Genomic DNA, 20780 nt, shown 5'->3' on the forward strand with positions numbered 1-20780 from the left:
AGTATTTTACTCAAAACTAGTGTCAGAAATAACAAAGGGCAAAACTTTCCTTATTGCCTAGTATCAAACAGTCATTTCATACCTCTGATCTGTTATCACAATCAGCGGTGAGTGACAGAAGCACCGTTTTTGAGTACAATCACGTAACTTTACCATACTTCAACCGGTGGGTCGGCCAATCATGTTTCTGTGAAAGTGTCTGGATAGCAGCGTTAGCTTGTCACTATGTTGTCATGTCAGAGAAACACAAGGTCGGCTTCTATTGTGAGCTTTTTGACAACCACCCTGACTCCATTAAGTTTATTCATGTGTTTACATAATACTTACAATAATGACATTGATGTAAGATCCAGTAATTATAGTGTTACTGGATCGAGTGGCCTAAAGTGGCCTAAAATGATCATTATAATTAATAATTGTGATGTCAGTTATGATGTAGCTGGATCGCGTTGGGAGTTCATGTCTACATTATGAGTGTTTCTTTGCATATATTAGTATTTACTGTACTTGTTCGCTTGGACCACTGCTGAATATTGACATGTTTTTCTTCCAGCTTAGGTGCAATCGAGTTTAATAGCACAAAATTGATCAGCTATCTAGAACATCAATAGTGAGCATCATGCTTCGGTGACAGGATGAAAAAGACAGTTCGTTCCGGGCCCACATTTTGAACGACCGTCGACAGTAACAAAGGGAGAAACAAGATGCAGAGACAGCACTTTTTCCACAGACAGTAACGTTTTTTTTGGTTTTTTTTCTTGATGGAAAGCTCTCGCTCTTCTGCTCCTGCACCGTCTCTTATTTTCTGTTGCACTCTTCACCTTCATGTATGGCTTACAGCAACAATTTCAAACCCACTCTCTGTAGCTTATTCAGAGTTATTCTAGGAAATGTAGGACGTCGCTACATGAAGGAGAGATGGCAGCTTTAGGAACAGCAAGTACAACAAAATTGTAGCTGCAACACTTGAGCACAAATAACACCTTCCATGTACCGAATGTCCCGGATTAATTACAGTGTTTACTCTAACAATGAACGTGTGTTTGAAGGTACAATACGGTGTTCTTTGAAATTCTTGCACCACGATGTTCCCTTTAAACTTTCACTTTGGCATTTTTCCACCGCCCACACATACTGTATACTTTATATGTGACATTTACAGTGACAGTCACTTATATATGGGCTCTAGTGCTTCAGAACAGTTATATCTTGCTAAAACAGATTAAAATATTTAAACATAAGTAGACATTTTTTATGGCTGCACCATTACATCACATGAAATAGAATACAAATTTCCTCGCACAGGTGTTTTCACTTATTCGGGCTAATTAGACCACTTCATTTTCTGCTCTCAAACTTTGGCTGAGTGATGCTGAAATTACTCAAAGTTCATGAGCCAATGGATTTTTTTTTAAAAAAATTTTCACAAAACAGATTTTGACATGCAACAGTAGGAAAAGCACAGGTGTAAATAATAAAATGAACGATGGCTGTATTTCATTGAACCGCTTCAGTTTCAGGGTCTTGATATTGTTCGTCCCGGCTCGCTGTCACGACTTACCGGGGACACTTGAATAGAAAAAGACATTGTTAATGTTATTAGGAACACCTGTGCTCTTTCTACCGTGACAAGTCAAAATAACCGCTGTTAAAAAAGGCTTATAAGAATGATGTATTAATAAATTGATAAAACAAAGCTAATGAGGGTGAGGTTAGGGTCAGACAGATCAGATCAATCAAGCGCGGTTCGTACGTGCCGATACTCAAAAGAAGAAGTCTGATTAGTCAAAATAAGTGAAAACACATGTGGGTGAACGATAGATGTGGAGGGTCTTGAATGTACTGTATGTTTTCTGAACATGGTGTTGGAGTAATACAGTCATTAAGTAGCTAAACAAGTGTGTGTGTGTGTGTGTGTGTGCGTGTCTACATATGTGTCAGACTTCTGCCAGGTGGAGCTGCGTCTGCTGGCTCACCTCTCCTCTGACCCTGAGCTGCTCCGCATTTTTACTAACCCTCAGGCCGACGTCTTTACCATGCTGGCCTCTCAGTGGTAGGTCACACACACACACACACACACACGCACATATGCAGACACACACACACTGATTCTTCCCTGATCTCCTTGCCAAGGTGAGTGTTGATGCTCCACAGGGTTTCTCTTTCCCTCTCTCACTCCCAGTCTCTCTCTTTCTCTCTCTCTGTCTCTCTCTCTCCAGACTGCCGGCTCCCTCACTTCAAACGCTAATAACCTTGTTGCCATGACTACCATGCCAACTGCCTCATTCGCTCTCTCTTTTTTTTTTTCCATGGGGCAGGACACCCCTGGGCCGGTCGCCCTGGTGATTACATTGTCGTAATCACCAGGTACAGTTTTGAAGTGTTTGTGTGTTTTTCTCTTTGTCTCTTGCCACTGGTGTTTACATGTAGCTCTGTGTGTCTTTCCAGTGCAGCGTGTATGTACGGTGTGTGTGTGAATTAGTGTGTGTCCCAGTGTTATACTGATCCTGTCATCCATCACAGTCAAATGTGTGGCAGAGGGCGGCTAGTTAAACAGATTACCTGGTCACATAGAGCATATTAACAGCTCTGCTTAGGGTTTACATTGTGTCTTTTTCATTCTCTCTCTTTCACCTTTAAACATATTAACTGGTGACACTGCAGCTCTGCTGGGATTACCCTGCTGGGATTACTCTCCTCTTTTGGACCCTCTGCTGCTTCCCTCTCTTCCATAGACTTCTGTTTCTTTTCTTTCAATTGTCTCTTTGCTTTTACTTTCAAGTGGTTTTGGTCTGTTTCTTGCCCTCTTTTTTCTCCTGTATTGTTCAATTTCCCGTTTCACATGTAAATTTTGCAGTTTCAGCCCTTTCCTTTCCCCTCTTTTTTTTTCCTCTGTCTCTCCTTCCCTCTCTTCTCATGCTTCCCTAATTCCTCCCAAGTTTTCACATCACTTCTCTCACCAGCAATGTCCTGATCCTGATCAGTCCTACCAGACTGTTGCAGTGAGAGAAAGATCGGAGGGTGAAACATGCAGAAAGCTTTGCATTCACAGCCTGTGTGGTCAAAAGTGATTCCTTTTTACCAAATACATGGAGGCTTCTGAAGCTGCAGCCACATTTTATAGTTTTCTTGTCTTCTGATACGTGACAAACTGCCATCAGTGAAAAAAGCGAACACATAGCAGCAGCGAGCCAATTTCAGAGCCGTTCAAGACGAATGTAGAAGCGTTTTTCAGCTCTGAAATGTGACATGAAGCTGGTGAAGTGAAGGAGGAGGCAAATAAAATTCATCCAGTAGATTAATACCTATCCAGCAGGGGGCAGTGAAAATCCAGTATGGATTTCCCTCAGCCAGACGAGCCCTAAAGAGGTTTCAGGTTACCCATCATTAACTTTTACCTGTCATTTAGCAGAGAAGTGTGTGTGTGGGTGTGTGTGTGTGAGAGAGAGAGAGAGAGAGACAGAGAGAGAGAGAGACGGCATTTCAAGTGTCAATACCTCATATTCTTGAGTCCCTTTCTTGAGGCTACAGTCAACAAGACATTTGGCATCATGAACTGCTGGAGTGTTGAAGCTCACCAGACATGTTTGTAAATTTCTCTCAGTGTGTATGTGTGTCTCTGTGTGTGTGTGTTAGTGTATGTGGGACACTCCCTCACCACTAATCAGCAGTGGCAGCTCCCCGTCAGCCCCTCCAGAAATGCCACTTTGCAGACGTGTCATCCCACCCTGTCTGATCCCCAGTACTACGGCTGTCTACAAGTCACATTACATAACTGTCTCTGTCTGTCTGTCTGTCTGTCCCCGCCTCGCTCTCTCTCTTTCCGTCTCTGTTCTTTTCCCGTCCACCTTCTCGTTTTATATTTTATGTCCCTTTTACCTTCATATCTCCCGACTCTCCTCTTATTTCTGACCTTATGATGACCTAAGTGCTGTGTTTTTCCCTCTCTGACTGTCTCGCTTTATTAACCTCAGTCTTTTCTCTCTGCATTGTTCCCTCTTTTTTACTTGTTTTGATTCACCTCCTTTTTTATCTCATTTTCAAAATTCCCACCAGATAACAATCAAAATGATACAAACATCCATCACGCTTACCTTTAAACTGTTAATTTCTGCAATTTTGTATTTTTATTTTGGGTGAAAAACAAATTAAAGGTCATTATATTTATATAGTATTAGTAATGGTAATACAGTCATCATTCCTCCTGTTCATACTGATCATTAGGAGGGATCTTCTTCCACTAAGTGTGTTTACAATATAAGTGACGGGAGCCAAAATACACAGTGTGTCCACACATTCATTTTGAGCAAAAATGCAGTTATGGTTCATCTGAAGATAATGTAGGTGCCCAAATAAACACCGACACATGTTTTTCTTGCCATAATCATTCCTCCCGTTCATAATGGCCATCAGAAGATCCCTCCATAATGCACTTACAATATAAGTGATGGAGGCCAAAAACCACAAACCTCCTCCCGTGCAAAAATGTATCTAAAGTTTATCTGAATCTTATATAACGCTTCAGCCGTCCAAATACGTCAAATGAAGTCAATATCTTTCCAAGTTTCTGTCTTTTTAGTGCCAAAGTCTCTCTTTTTGTTATGATACTTCCACTGTAGCCGAACAGAAAAAACACATTCCATTGAGACAAAAAGAGGGAATGTTTTACTAAGAAGGACCGTAACTGTGGAAAATATCCACATTATTTGGCAAACTCAAAACGGCTGAAGCTTTACATAAGCTTCAGATAAATTCTAAATACATTTTTTGCACAGAAGGAGGCTTGCAGATTTTGGCCCCCATCACTTATATTATAAGTGTGTTATGAAGGGATCGTATAATGGCCAGTATGAACAGGAGGAATGATTATGACAAGAAAAATATGTGTCAGTAATTGTTTGGGCTCCTGACTATTGTTTTAGGATAGACATGAAAAATTGTGAACCTGTCCTTTAGGTTACATACTTCCCTTCACACGGATACAGTCTGTATAGTTTTAAACAAAACTTTCACTTCTGCACCACTTGGTTCTGTTAAAATATATAATAAAATTGTATACATATGAATTTAGTAGTAAAAACACATTTTGTCTCTCTCTAAATCTCCGTCACACAGGAAAGGGGTGAGTGAGGGTGAGGTGACTTCTGAGGACCGAGAACACGCCAAGCGCATTGTGTACTCTGTTGTGTACGGAGCAGGTGAGTGGATGATAATTGATCTGTGATAATTAAGATAGATATGCAGCAGTGAACTGGACAATTGACCTGTATTGTTTCAAAATGATTTTTTAAATAATGGGTTTAAGTGTCATTTAGCAACAGGTTCAGAGGTGTACAAGTGGTTGATTGTGTTAAGAGGATAACTGTTAGCATCCACGATGATTTAGAGATAAAACACCAGAGGGAGGAAAATGAGAAGGGCAGAGATCACAGTAGCACAAGGATGTGATTATTTTAACCAAAGATTTCAGGTTATCTGTACATAAATCTGCCTGTTCCCTCGTGTTTCTTTCATGTTGTGGATCATATTCCTGGTTGCACATGACGGACGGAGATGAGGGTAGAGGGCGGAGGGGCAGGAGAGGATAAAAATAGTGAGAAAAAGAGTGGGGAGATGAATGTATAATGCACCCTTGTGGTCCATAGAGAGGCTCGTCTGTGTCACTTGTGACCCATTTATGGTTCACACACGTGCATGTGTTCTCGTGAACAAACACTCACACACATAACCAAAGTGATACATCTCAGTGTGGAGACCACACAAATATTTGTGTTTGTGTGTGTGTGTGTGTGTGTGTGTTTGTTTGTTTTGGAGTGGTAGATATCTGGGCCAGCAGGGCTGTAAAAAAAATTGCCCGTTTATTTATGTTGATTTATGTGTGCATGTTTACTTGTGCATTTTGTGCTATTATCTGTGTGATGGAGGGAAGTTTTACAGGCGATCTGCGCTCTTCATCAGGTTTTATTGCCAGCGGCCACTTTAAATCTTGTAGATTTGCAGCTTTTTTCCATAGACTCACACAACGTAGCATAACAGCTTCTGGTCTTGTGTTAGCCACAAGATATACTAAATGCCTGATCTCCAAATGCCTGTAGTGTGGTATGATAACAGTTTTGACAATACTAGAGCCTGTTGTCAAAACTGCTGTTATACCAGACTACAGCAACTGTTCAAAATTTGGTTAATCATACATAATTAATTAAAAAGAGCTACCTGCATGGCTTCAGCTATACATGTAAAGCTCAGTTGTCAGTTTTTATTTAAAAATGTATTTATTTTTTTGATTTAATTCATCACTATAAACCTTTGTGTGCAAGGGGATATAAATTCCAGGTTTCAACTGGTCTTTTCTCCCAGATCCAGATGTTTTTCGATGAAAAAACGACGAGCTGGCTCACATGTGTCTAGCTTTGAGCAGCTCTGTCTACCTAAAAGTGTATTTCATGCACAGAAACTGAGGCATCTGCTTGTGTTTAACTGTATTTGACATGATTGAGCCAAAGTGAAGGGCAAGGAAAGGCACCATATGGCCACAGAAACTGACACATGTCCTAATAAGCACATTGTAGGATAGGATGTATAGGCTATAATGATTCAGAGTTCATTACTGTGCCAACACGATTGGTTGAAGCTGAGATCAGTCATTTATCTCTGTTACACTACTCAGAAAGGCGCTGCTCTTTTGGCTTTGTAGGTCAGTGTAGTGAGAAAATTTCTGGCTCATTCCACTCAGAGCGTGAAATTACTATAAATGTGAATCATCAGTTGCCTTTACACGTGCTATACTTGTGGTTTATAGCTAAATAGATGGTACTACTTATCATTTCTCACCATTTTATAGTACCTTGACAACATTTAAACCTCAAAGTATGACTTTTGGGATAAATATTTGAGTCAAAAATAACTTTTTCCGTGTTTGCTGTAAGTTAACACTCATTCTTCTATGAATTTGTCAGTTTTATGTGTTTTCCCCTCACCGTGACCTAGACAAGATATATTACAAAACAGGACATTTACTGTTCTCCCCGAAGACAACATCATGACACAGCCAGAAAACGTTTGATTTGATTAACCAATAACTGACCCAAAAGCGCATGGTTTGCATCAGAGTCTACGAGCAGGGAATAGAGCCAGCGTTTATTACTTTGAATCGAGTATGCTTAGAGTTCATTCAGGAGCTCAACAATATCTGATGCTCTCGAGCTAATGATGGAGTGTTCTGTGGTATTTCTACTTTAGCAGGGGTCACAGCTCAGCGGGAGAAAAACAAACATGAGCACGCAAACAGAGCCACTCGAACAATGAATGAGTCCGTTCCAAAGAACTCAATAAACCTCAACAATAATAGCCAATGAGGCAAATGTGTAAAAGCTATTCATCTGAGACATGCGGGGAGGGGGGGGGGGGGCACTACATGCATGCAGGGACAGATCACAAAAGCAAAAAGGTCAGCACTAAAAAATGCAGATAAAATATGGGGTGCAGAAGGAGAAGAATACAGAGCAAAAATCGCAAGGCAGATGTGGAAAATGTAGGCTGAAGGCAATAAAGAAGGGGGGTGGGGGTGACGGTGGAGAAGAGAGTAATGTAGGGGAAAGGGGAAGAGTGAGGAGCGGGTGGGGCTGAGTGAGAGAGGGGAAACCAGAAGAGGAATGGAAGGAGCTCCTGATCAGCATAGACAGACAGCTCTTCATGCAAGGATGCGTTGCCATGGATACCGAATACTAAAAGGAAGCTTTCTCCCGGCAAGACAATAATCAGGCCAGGGAGGAGGGGCAGAGCGTCAGTACGGACTCATGCACACGCACACACACACACACACACACGTACATACAAATAGGTCAACAAGTAAGAAGGCCAGGCGATGATGTTGGAGGAAAAAAAAAAAAAAGTAACATAGAGGAGGTAAGAAAGAGGTGCAGTGTGAAAATGAAGACGGGGCTAAAAAAGAATAGATTCAAGTTAACTGAGGTTCTTCATTCATTACATCCTGTTTATAATTTGTCAACTGAGGACTTTATACCAGTATGGAGGTACTTTTGCGTCTTTATTATTCAATCAAACAGAATATGTTTGCAATCAATCAAACTATCAACACTGCAATCAAAAAATGTTTACTTGCAAGCAAAATTAATTTGGGATTAAAATATAAGTCAAGAACTTTTGTTTTTGAATCCAAAAGTTTTGTTTGCTTTTGAACTGAATTTCGTGGGTGGGACCTACGCTGAAAGATGTAAGACATGTCGCTATTGGCAAGTGTTGAATAGAGTGACAGCTTGGCAACATCCTCAGTTAGTAAATGAGGGAGGGAGTTTTGAAATCCATGGAGAATCAATGAGCAGGTATGTTTACACGTAACTCCCATCGTAGTAATAGTAAGAATTTTATGTTTGAACTGGTGCATGTAGGTTGCTTTCATTTAACGATCTGTGATGTTATAATAGGTTACGAGCAAGTGACTAGCTAATTGAGCTAAGCTAGCAGCTACAAGCTGACAAAATAATATGTATTTTTTTAACCTGTTACAACGTCACAGATTGTTAAACAAAAGCAATCTACATGCACCAGTTCAAACATAACATTCTTGCTGGATGTTGCCAAGCTGTCACTCCGTCCGAGACTGGCCAATAGCGACGTGTCTTACAGCTTTCAGCGTAGGTCCCGCCCACCAAATTCAGCTCAACAGCAAACAAAATTTTTGATTTGCATTTTAATCACAAATTTATTTTACTTGCTATAAAACATTTTTTGATTGCAGTGTTGAAAGTTTTGCTCTCAAATCAATTTTTTGATTGCAAACCTGCATAAAATAAGGACGCAAAAGTACCTCCGTATACCGGTAGAGTGTTTTTGCATTTTGAAATGTACAGTAACTTTTCAATAAAGGGGGGAACAGAAAGGACGCTGGCAAAAGGAAAGAAAGAGAGGAAATAGAAAACAAAGAGGGCAGAACTAACATGAAGGTTGCAGCATTAGAAGAAGAGATTAAAGAGAGCAAACCGAAAGGACAGAGAAGACTGATGGGGGTACCAGAGAAGTGCAGGGAGCATCTGTAACGAAGGTTAAAGGTCACTCCTTAAACTGACCTCATTCAGCAGGAATGTAGGGCTTCACACACGCAGAAACAAGCTCATACACTACATACATTTCAGTAGCTTCTAGCTCAACACATAATCAGCCACATTGCTCAGAGGGTCGTGACATGTTTCGGTTTATGAAGGCTTGGCCTGCGACCGTGTACCCGCCGCACGGACAGATGTGCCTTCTTGAATGAATTCAAATGTCTTCCATTTTCTACGAGGCTGCCTTTTTTTTTTTGGCAGCATTCAGATTTTTTATGTTGTCGTTGTTCTAAAAATTTAAAAAGCAGTATCAAAAAGTATTGAGAGACTTCAAAATGTTTAATTTTTAAAATAGCAGCACAAGTTTTCATGATAATAATCTCGCTCCAGTCAATTCTCAAGAATTAAAGGGCCTCCTATCATCAATCCTGACTAATATTAAGTCAATATTTGGAATAAAACTGACTTAAAGTATAAAATTCATGTGATTCACCAAAAATAATTACCATGACTATCAATACACATCCTTGACTGAATTTCCCACAGTGCACTAATCATACTGCATGACTCTGTTATCCCGACGCTCAAAGAACACTGAAGTCTTTGTGTGTGTGTGTGTGTGTGTGTGTTTCTCTTGTGTGCTGGTGGTGATTCTGAATCTCTGCAGAACTTACCGTCCCCCCCCCGTCCCCCCGCTAACCCTCCTACCAGCTCCCAGGCTGTTTGGCATGACATTACTCATCCCCAACCACATATCACACCCCTCCGAGCTCAAAACCACAAACACACACACACACACACACACACACACACACACACAATAACTGTGGCACCCTATTAGCTCACCCTCTACACTCCTCCATCGATCTGTTCCTAACCTTCTAGCCTGCTCCTCTACTCCTACTAGACTGTACACCTTTAACTCACTGAAACTGGCAAGAGCATGGCTTTTTCTTAGCTTTATCCTCTTACACAAACACACACACACACACACCTTGCAGTCTTGCCGTGATCTTTGCCCACTCTCCTTTTATCTTGTCCTCTTCTATCTCTCACCCTTCACTTGGCTCTACTTTTTTTCTTTTTTTTTCCATTTATCGTACCCTCTGGTCCAGTCTGTCCTCTGTTCACCTCTCCCTCTTTCAACTCGCTCCTCTTCCTCTGGCCTTTGCTGCCTCTTTTCATGACTCCTCAGTCAGTCGTGGTCATTTTCGCTGCCTTTGAATCCCTGGCTGTTCATTTGTGAGCTCAAGGTCTTCAGTAGTTTGGTCGCTCGTAATGCAGATCATCACAGAGCATAGATATTAACATACTGCAGATATTGCCAACTTTTCATCTCTAGCTGCAATAAAAATCCTAGTGGGTAAAAATCATATTTATTATATTAAAGTTCCTGCTTATGTTACATCTGCATCGTCCCCATGTCCCCTTTGTAACTTTGCCCCGTAATATCAACTTGCATAGTTAAAGATCCCCTCCAGGCATGTTTTAAGATATATATAAAAATACTCTGCTTGGAATAATAAGGTGTCTGATGTGGTTTTTTCTCTTTACAAAAAGGTCCAATTACCTCATTAAAATCCTTAAAATTACATCTTCTCCTTCTCCCTCATTGAAAAAACTAGAATCTATGAATATACAAATATCAAAAATGTGACTGCTGTACAAAAGACGTCTCCTACTTCACTGAAAAGTCCATTCTCAGTGTTTATGCACTGGAGGCTTCAAGTTTCCACATTACACTTGTGTAAACTGCATACTGGACCAGGATTATCAGGCTTGTAGGTGCACGTCTTAAACCCAGATTTCTGGTGAGCACAGAGAAACTTTCCCGCTTTCAGCAGATGAATGTGAAAACAGCCTTCTAGTGTCAAACTCTGCACAGTGAACCTCAAACATCCAACTGAAGTAACAATAACCAAAACACATTTTTGAGAAGAGAGGCTGACTTTAAATATGATTTAGTTAATGAGCCATAAATGGTCGCTGCAGGTCGTGAGCGTCTGTCGGGAATCCTGGGGGTGAGCGCTGAGCAGGCCAGCCAATTCCAGGACAGCTTCCTGCAGACCTACAGAGAAGTCCAGACCTTCATCCAGAGGACCATCCAGCAGTGCCACAAACAAGGTGTGTGTGTGTGTCTGCCATAATACAAATGCTCACAAAGGAATTGATATTGGAGAACGCGTGTCACGTACTGTATAATAAGTTTTGCATAACTCAATAGCGAAATGTTTATTTATAGGATCAGAGGTTTGGGTCAGAGTGACAATTAAGATAAGAGAAATTAGGGGTTAATGTGAAGGATTAAAATAAGTGAGATCAGCAAAATACCCCAACAAATATAATAAAAATGTGTGTGTGCATGTGTGTGTCTGTCTGGGTTAGGTCTTGCACTTTTGACACACACCACCTAGTTTGAATTTCGTACACACATACAGGAATGCTCTTTTTCTGTGCGTGTTTGGCTGAGGAAGAAGAAGATGTGCTTGCATTGGCAGGAATGAGACAAACTGCAGTGGGTCAATACTTGAGGCGGGGGAGGAGGGGGGGGCAAGCGTGATGTCGGGTGGGGTTGGAAGGGGCTGATGGTTCAGACGGGACACGCTATTTATATTCGTACTGAACTGCCAACACAGCACACCTGAGACTTGAACACGCTCACACAAAAATACTGTGAAGTCTGCACTTTAACCTTCATCCTACATAGTACATGAGCCCAGCGTCGACGAGCAAGAGGGCTGAGGTCAGCTTACGCTCAAGACCTCAGCCTGTGGCCTGGTATCTAATCCTATCTTAATTTACTATACTGCTGTAGTTGCTTTTTCCCTTCCTCATAAAAACATTTACAGAATGAACCAATTAATTAAAATGTAAACCAATTACATCCCAATCAAATTAGTAGAAATCAGGAGAAAGCGCCGTTTGTGTCGGTGAATGCCACCATGTCGACCTCACTGACTCTCCCATAATGTTGCTGCGTGGAGAAATAGGTCCTTTATTACTTTTTCTTGTATAACAAGTGTGGGAAAATAACCTTGTTTTGTAGTAAACAACAAGAATCAGGTCAAGGCACAAGATGTTTTTCCTGCCAGGCGTGATCACGGGCGCCTTTGTCACAAACGCCGAACCGCTGTCATGCATAGACAGGTGCTCCATCACCCGTAGTAACCTATCACCGATGACACACCCCGCTTCCCCGCTCATCGCTTCCCTTTCGGCGGTGTCAGCTTCTTCATCACATCGGCGTAATGGACTCATTCTTCCAAAAAAAAAAAAAAAAATGATGCCGTGCGCAGATCAGCGTGGAAGCCTCCTCTCTCTCAGGGGCAGAGGGACGTTGCGCCAAACAGTAGGCTTTAATTCAGCTCATCACCATGGTGATGCTCCCATCAGAGATGGCGCCGGTATTTATCTGCCCTGCTCATCCCACACTCTCTGTCTGTCTCTCTGTCTTGCTATCCCTCAGTCTGTCCGTCTCTTTATCTTTTTCATATTTTACTCCATCTGTCTCTCTTCACTAAACAATCCCTCAACCAGTCGCCTCACAGTTTCCATATCTCTTCCTTTTGTCTCTCCCTGGTGAAGGGAATATTTTGATAGATTATAATATATAAACTACAAAAGATTACTTAATAGCTATAGCTGCCGTGGCCACACTGCTTTGAATAGTCCGCATTTTGTTTGACACTCTCTGTCTTTGATATTAAAATGAGATAAAGCCACCTCTCTGGGTAAACCCTTCCTGTTGTTCTTCATACAACATTTCATTAATGCTCCTGGGATGAATGCTGTACCTTCACTTGTAAAGACTGCCTGAGATTAAAAAAAAAAAAGATGACAAGAGAAGGAGGATTTTTCTTTGAGTAACAACAGGGAATCACAGAGATGAAAACTTCTGAAGGCCACAGCAGATGCAGAGAAAACTACATCTGCATAGATATGTAAACACCCTGCTGGGCTAACACTCACACATCAACACATCCATGCACATATAGTCTGTATGTAGATTATTTGGAGCTGGTAAAGGCTTGTCATTAACAAAAAATGATTTTACAGTTTAGCTATATTATGCTTTGTCATGGATATTAGCTCCTGTCAGCACAAATGGCAGCAATACTAAGCTATGCTGACAGTTTCAGTTCATCTTACTACTAATTTTTCAGGAGGGGAACCAAGATATGCTAAAAAATTTAAATCATTCGTACTAGTCTTACATTTCAACACTGCCCAGAGGGGCTTGGTGGCCAAAAACAAAATCACAATACCAATGAAATAGTTCCTCCAATAGGTATATTATGATATTATTGCAAATTTATATAGGAGATAACTAAACAGATATTTAATGCTATTAATTGTCCTCTACTGTTGGTGCATCTTATCAGACTAAACTCTTCACACGTGTAAAGCAAAGGTCTTAAAACCTCTGAAAACTATTTCCTATATAGCATTAGATATTCATTACTGTTTTGTATTTTAACACTTATAAAACTCTAAATAAAACCGATCTGCTTCATCAGGAGTGGATGTGGGTGTGGTATGATTTCATTTCGATTCAGATATTGCTACCTCTTGATCGGTGCATGGAAAAACATGACATCACCCTTTTCCAACTCGGCCCAACCAATTTGCCGCCCAAATTTTATTAACTTGGGCGGCAAATTGTGTGATCATGTAGGATCACATCACTCAAGTAAGAAGCTGACTGACAAAATTGGTTTTAAAAGCCTTAAATAACTAATTTTGTCAGTTTTTAAGTACAGTTTGTGTAGAATCATTCATTGTGACAACAGAATACAATAAAATTATCACATCATCACATTGTGATACCACTGAGAGTTGATAAATGATACTCTTAAGTTATTTTCTAGTGCTGCTGCCCATCAAATGTACAGCACTACTTTCTCCACACCTCTGACCCCGAAAACAGCCTGAACTTGAAAAGCCTTCACAGCATCGTGTTACTAACTGGAAAAACCATCCTGTCCGGTATGAAAAACACACACACATTCCAGCATGATTTACTGTCATACATGTACGTATATAGAAACTGTGTTTGTGTGATGTGTTATCACAAAGTAGACCGCACATCCACATGTCACGGGGGCCCAGAACAAAGGTCACATTCCTGGCATAAAAGGTCACATGCATGTGTCACGGGTCAATTCACAGTGAGTAGAAGGTTTTTGTGTTTGTCACTATCTGTTGTGCGCTCATTTCCTATGTGTTTATGCTTGCGAGAGTGTGTGTGTGTGTATGTATGTGTGTGTGTGTGTGTTCTGGGAAGAGGGTCATTCAGGTTTCATGCCCTGGTTGGCTTTCCTCATAGTAAGGGATACTAGAGGGATTTAGCTGTAAAGCCCGGCCCATTGTCCAGCTGGTGGAATGTACTGGTCCACTGTGTGTTAGCGCGTGTGTGTATGTGCGCCGCATACCTGCATATGATAACGTGTGTGTGTTTGTGTGTTATGTGTGTGTCACGTCACCACACATTCTTGTGTTACCTCCTTCCAGTTTGTGTGACTGTATTTGGGAATGTGTGTCTCTTTGTGCCTTTGTGTGTGTCATGTGGTCGCCGGCCAGTGTTTGTGTTTTGCAGGCTCTTGTGTCTGTGGGTGTGGGTGTGGGTGTGGGTGCTGCTGTTACTATAATCACCTATAATGCTGTATCAACAAATGACTTTTCATGAAACTGTTCTCTGTAAATCACACTGTAGCTTCAGTTCTGCTCAGCATGTAGTTATAGACGACTCACCTGACTGAAAGGACCGAGATGGTTCAGAAAAAGAGACGGAGCCGTAGGCCGAAACGCTTTTTCTACTTATCTCAAAGTTGTCTCTGTCTTGTGGAGGATTGGATTATCTCCATTTTTGAATGATCATCCTTCTTTTGTGTTTACTTTGATATGCGGATCCCAGCCTCATGCGATCCATTAAAGTGAAGCGATATCATGACACATCATCGCCAGGTGCATACCGTATGTGAAGAGGTTATCACCAAGTCAACCAAGGAGTGTTTTTCCTCTGTTTTCTTTGAATATTTTAGTGAGATAAAAATATCCCAGCAATTCCCAAAACAAGTGCAAAGATCAGAAGAATATCTGAAAAAAAATAATGCAGCATAAATGTGTTTTTCTGCCTTCCTTAACCTGTTAATTGTCTTGCAGCCCCTTTAGCTATTAACATTTTGCAATACTTGTCCATTTGACTTCTGTTTATAAAGAAAAGAATAATGCTTTCTTCATATAAAACAACTTAAATCCTGAATTCAGCAGAATTCAGCAACACCTACTGTACGAAAGCAAATTCACAAATATAATTTTTATATGTGTTTGTCATTAATATGAAAACATGGAGGGACAGGAAGGTGTATAGGTAACTAAAAGTCACATTATATTTCATTTTTTCATTTGTAGTTGCTACATATGGTTTGCAGACAGTGTGGAGTAATCTAATACATGAGTACCAAGAGTCCTGTTGTGGTCCACCTTAAGGATTTGGAGAAAAATCACCAAGTAAAGTTACTTTATTTTATCATATTTCAATTTACGGTATGACCTCTACTGAAGAGTAAACTACACCGCTGGTGATTTCTGTTGCAGTCATACTGTATCTAATGGATCATGTATGAATCCTGAGGAAGTAGCATAGCTGCTCTATTACATACTGGACTAAGCTTAGTTGTGGGAGGGGACCAGATTGATCAGAATGATGGATTTTAATTGTAAAGTTTGAAGTATCTGTGTTGTTTAGGTTATGTGCTATCCATTATGGGCCGTCGGCGGACCCTTCATAACATCAGCTCCCCAGACTGGGGGATCCGCATGCAGGCTGAGAGGCAGGCTGTCAACTTTGTGGTCCAAGGTAGGATGGTAGTCTGTATTTGGATCCCCATTAGCTTCCACAAAGTGGTTGCTAGTCTTCCTGGGGTCCAAACAAAAACAGCAATAATAAAACAAACAAATCACATCGATCAATAAAACACGAAACAATTAAAACAAGCCAAATATAAAGATCAGAAAATAAGTGCAATAACTCTACATATGAAAAAGAAGACAATACAAACTTACGAAAAAAACCGTAACAAAATGGTCAAAATTGGTTTTCAGAACCTTGGAATTAGTATTTCAGTATATTTGTATGCATAAATTAATGATCAATATCTTAATCTTAGATCATAAAGGGAGGGGCAGTAGATAGAAATTACATTTTTGTGCATAAAGCCAATTATTGTAACACAATATAATATCTTTAGAGTAAAACATAAACATGTGTGTGTATGAGAATTTGTATATTTATAAATCAGCTTCCCCTGTTTTCCTTGCTAACCATTGTTTGACTCTTGCAGGGTAACTTCATTCATCACAATGATTATCCCTCTGCAGCATGTTTGTGGTCGAACAGATGTGTGCGAGACTTTGTTTATGTGTACGTGTGTTCAGGCTCTGCTGCTGATCTCTGTAAGACGGCCATGATCAGAATCTTCAACCTGGTCTCGTCCTCTGACTCGATCTCTGCCAGGTACGACCACTAAATATTTTAAAACCATAACTCTCAGCTTCTTCCTTCTCTTCTCTTCACACTGGCTCTTCAGACTTTATGTCTGGAAAAACACAGTCATGTCCTTTACTTACAGACAGGAACTGATTGAGTCTCAGAACACATAAGCAGCATTTATTTGTTTACCAGCCAACTAAATTTGTAGAGTTGGGAAGTGTCCCAAATGACTGCTGCTGTTACACGCCAAACATTCTGCTTGAGTAAATACACTTGAAGCAACAGCCAAAATATATCAAAATTAGATATTTGGGGATGTTGGGTACAAATTAAAGAGAGGACTCAGCTGAAGCCGTTGTGGTGGTTTGTTGATGAGAATCAACCAAGTCTCACGTTATTAGTAGTAACTCCAGTAGTGGGTGGTGTGTTATAAAGCTGCAATGATTATAGATTAGCTGCCAACTATTCAATTAATTTTGATAATCGATTAATCGTCATTTGTATAGAAAAAATGTCCAAATTCTCTGATTTCAGCTTCTCAAATGTGAACATTTTCTGGGTTTTTTTGTCTTTTATGATAATAAACTTGAATATCTTTGGGTTGTGGATTATTGTTCGGGACAAAATAACACATTTGAGGACGTCAGTTTGGGCTTTGGGAAACATTCATCAATGTTTTCAGCATTTCCTGATATTTTGTAGACCAAAATGTCTACAAAAATGAGAAAATAATCCAAAGATTAATCAATAATAATCATTATTTGCACCCCTAGTGTGTTATGTTTTTCTGAATGTGTTTATAACTGTAGGCTGATAGCGCAGCTTCATGATGAGCTTCTGTATGAAGTGGAGGACTCCCAGATGGAGCAGTTTGCAGGTGAATTTACTGTTTTCAATATCAGCACCGGACATCAGTTATCAAATATTAAACTGTTATCAAAAACTATAACACACTGTACTTATGACGCCATTTGTATAATATGATATAATAAAGAATGCTTATAAAATGTTACAGCTTACTTCCTTTGGATATTAAAGTCTGTTTTTGTGAATTTATGTGATTATTATTATATATATTTTTGTGTGCAGCTCTTGTGAAGAGAACTATGGAGTCCCTTCAGCACTTAGACCATCTAGGAGTTCATCTCAAAGTGAGTGAAAGGAGCCTGCAATGAAAACCATTCAGTCGTGCGATGGTGTCAATTTTACACCTTTGTTCCATCATGGACACAAAGTTGTAGATTTTTTTTTGCTGCTATGGGATCCAGGTTACTGGAGATATGCACAGTAACAACCATGCAGCGTCATGAGGGGAAAAGAATAAGAACATGGCCCAAGAAATAGGCACATGGCATATTTGTAGTGTTCGGTTTCGCCTGTATTCGCCAGTGTTGTGATCAAAACACACACTTCTCTCTCTATCATTTTAAAGTTTTTCAAATGATGGATCAAGATAACTACTGTTGGCTAATAATGTGCCTCCAAAAATAAGAATTAGTGATATGAAACTATCAGCAACATTTAGGTGAGTGATGAAAATCAATGTCGGTCACATCTACACATGTATGCCAGCACACTGCCACCCTTTTCCTTTCTTCTGTGTGTGTGTTTACCAGGTCCCCCTGAAGGTGGCAGTCTCCTGTGGCAAGTCCTGGGGATCCATGTCTGAGCTTAACATCCCTCCAACATCTCCCTCGCCTTCTCTTTGAGTCCTCCTCCCTCCCTTCAGCTCCTCTCTGCCTCTTTTTCTCTTTCCCACTTCTACCACCACGCCCCTGTACTGAATATACTTTACTTTCACCGCTCTAGACATTTTCTCTGCTCTCCCTCTTGTTCTCATCTTTCTGCCTCTCTGAGTTTCTTGTTCAGTTTCTCTGTTTCACTCAGTCTAGCTCTCTCCTCACTTGTCCTGCATCCACATTACTATGGAAACCAGGCAGCTGCAGCTCCTTCTAGCTCCCAGTTCTTGCTTTCACTCCATCCGTATCCGGGGGCAACGGCAGGAGCCACAGACTGGATTGCGCCAGTTCTTTCTCTCTCTGTCTCTCTCTCTGTTTCTCCATCCTGCAAAAAAAAAAAAAGATTCCTTATCCTCCTCCTCTCCTCCTCCATTTTCACACTATCTTGTTAAGACCAACGCTGTTTTTTTCTGCCTCGTTGCCATGGTGACGCTACATGTTTGAGAGAGTGCTTGGTATTTATTGGTTCATAAAAATGGTTGTTAATATATATATTTATTTTTTAAAAGCCATACTCATATTTTGCTGGTAGCCGCTAAGCTACTGTACACATAAAATATATTGTTCTATAGAAAACTTCCTTGTATTTATTGTTATATGCTTCGTTCATGCTGAATAAAGCAAAAATATAAATAAATAAATAACTGTGTGAGCTCCCACTTGATAAACCCAGTAACCTCTCTCACCCGTTTTCATTTCTTCATGCAGGTTTTTTTTCTACGTTCACCAGGAACTAATCCTAAATTAATTGTTACAGCTGATTTGCATGTTACATTTTAGAGCAATTGTAGAGCTTATGCTCTTATTAACACAAGCGTAAAACACTTGAAGCAGCATAATATCCTCTCAACATCACAACATTAGAAATTAAAGCCATAGTTCCCTGGCAATATGTCTGTGAGCATTAATTGTCTGTGACCAATTTAAGAGAAAAATAGCAGGATTTTTTTTTAAAAAGTCTGTCGTATTAAGCTTGTGTCCTGTTATTTTAATCACATGAACCCATGCTATATTTAAAGGATGCTCTCTCTAATAAACTTCACCCATGTGTTGGTTACATTCAGCTGATTCAAAGCAGATGATCTAATTTTGCTCGACCGTGAGCATCCAGCGCCTCGCTCTCTCTCTCTCTCTCCCTAGCTCATCTTTTATCCGCTCACTTGGCTCTAGCCCACTCTCCCCTTTGTCTTGTTCATGCCTCTGTCACACACACATTCCACAAATGCTCGTTCACAAGCCTTCACACACTTCAGAAACACACGCCCACACCTTTTATCCCCACTCCACCCACCCACGGATGCACGCACGCACACACACAGTCGCGGACTTCCAGGCACACTGCCCGAGTTTCCTTGTCTCTGGCAGTCACAGTAAGACTCTTTTTGCCCCTTTTATACTGTCCTCCAATTAAGACTCTTTAAGGCTACCAAATGGGTCTAGGCATAACTGTATGCCTTGTGACATTTTAAACAAAGCCTAACCCCTATTACCTATTTGAAATGTCACCTCATGTTGGCTGCTAATTATAGAAGTTGTCACTTTTTAAGTCGGCACAAAGGTGGCATGCAGGATATCCAGCAGCAGTTCTGTCTTGTCATGTATTTACATTCCTCTAGTTTCTTTTTCAGCAGGAACGGACCTTCACTTTGCCCGTTGAACCCACTGACAGGAATGTGCTCTCCATGTGTGTGTGTGTGACTATGCTGATGTGAGGGAAGCTTTTCTCACCAGGTCAGTATGAGCAGTTCAGAGCCAGAGCAATGGACAGTGTTATGGAAATCTGCCCCTCTATTCTCTCATTGTTATGTGGTTTAAGGGTGCACGGCCTTCCCCCCTTTGAGAGGGGAGCGTGAGACTGGTATGTATAAATTCTAGAGGGTACTCTGCGCTTTTGGAGTAAGGGTGTTCAAAGTAGGTATGTAGGTAAAACAAATACCAATAAAGCTGTTTTGTAGTGTTCTACAAATTCCTTTGTGCACTGTTGTAGCCATTGTGCAGGGTGCAGCAGCATACCAGCACTGCACCTTTGCACAATAGTCAGCTGAAACATTTTCATTTTTGTTTATTTCAGCCGTGAAAATGGTCTGGCAACATATGAGGGATAGAATAATTATTACGCCATGCGAGCCGTCCTCTACTTCACTAAAATTGAATTAGAATTGCAAATGCAGGAAAGGAACTGATTGACCTCCTCTATATTTCTTGAGCGTTAATATCATTTTGAAGAGGCGAACGAGGTTATGAGTGTGTTCGTGAGTGATGCCTTCGCTTTAATGACCTGTTCCATTATCAGGAGCCGAGGCCCGACGGTCCCCCGGAAGACTCCAGTTGTCAGGGGCAACAGCATGAGCTTCCCCTAGCTACCATGGCGACCATGAGATGTGTAAGTACACCCCGCGGCACATATCCTCACGGTGTGGTTGCTGACACTTATATGTAATATTTATCTCATGTTATTCTCAATGTGCATCATTTCCCTTCCCGTCT

At 40.7% G+C, this 20780-nt stretch overlaps 1 protein-coding gene across 1 annotated transcript in view; it reads left to right on the forward strand.

Moving 5' to 3' along the window:
- The window catches only part of LOC137174684 (DNA polymerase nu-like), a 71034-nt gene that overhangs the window by 21342 nt on the left and 28912 nt on the right, over positions 1-20780 (forward strand). The window contains exons 4-11 of the mRNA XM_067580125.1: positions 1942-2053; positions 5116-5198; positions 11055-11186; positions 15811-15921; positions 16500-16578; positions 17364-17431; positions 17644-17705; positions 18171-20676. Of these exons, the coding sequence (XP_067436226.1) occupies positions 1942-2053; positions 5116-5198; positions 11055-11186; positions 15811-15921; positions 16500-16578; positions 17364-17431; positions 17644-17705; positions 18171-18263 (740 nt within the window). The 3' untranslated portion in view covers positions 18264-20676. The remainder of the gene's footprint in view (positions 1-1941; positions 2054-5115; positions 5199-11054; positions 11187-15810; positions 15922-16499; positions 16579-17363; positions 17432-17643; positions 17706-18170; positions 20677-20780) is intronic.

The sequence above is a fragment of the Thunnus thynnus genome, chromosome 22 (genome assembly GCF_963924715.1).
Source record: "Thunnus thynnus chromosome 22, fThuThy2.1, whole genome shotgun sequence".
Lineage (NCBI taxonomy): Eukaryota > Metazoa > Chordata > Actinopteri > Scombriformes > Scombridae > Thunnus > Thunnus thynnus.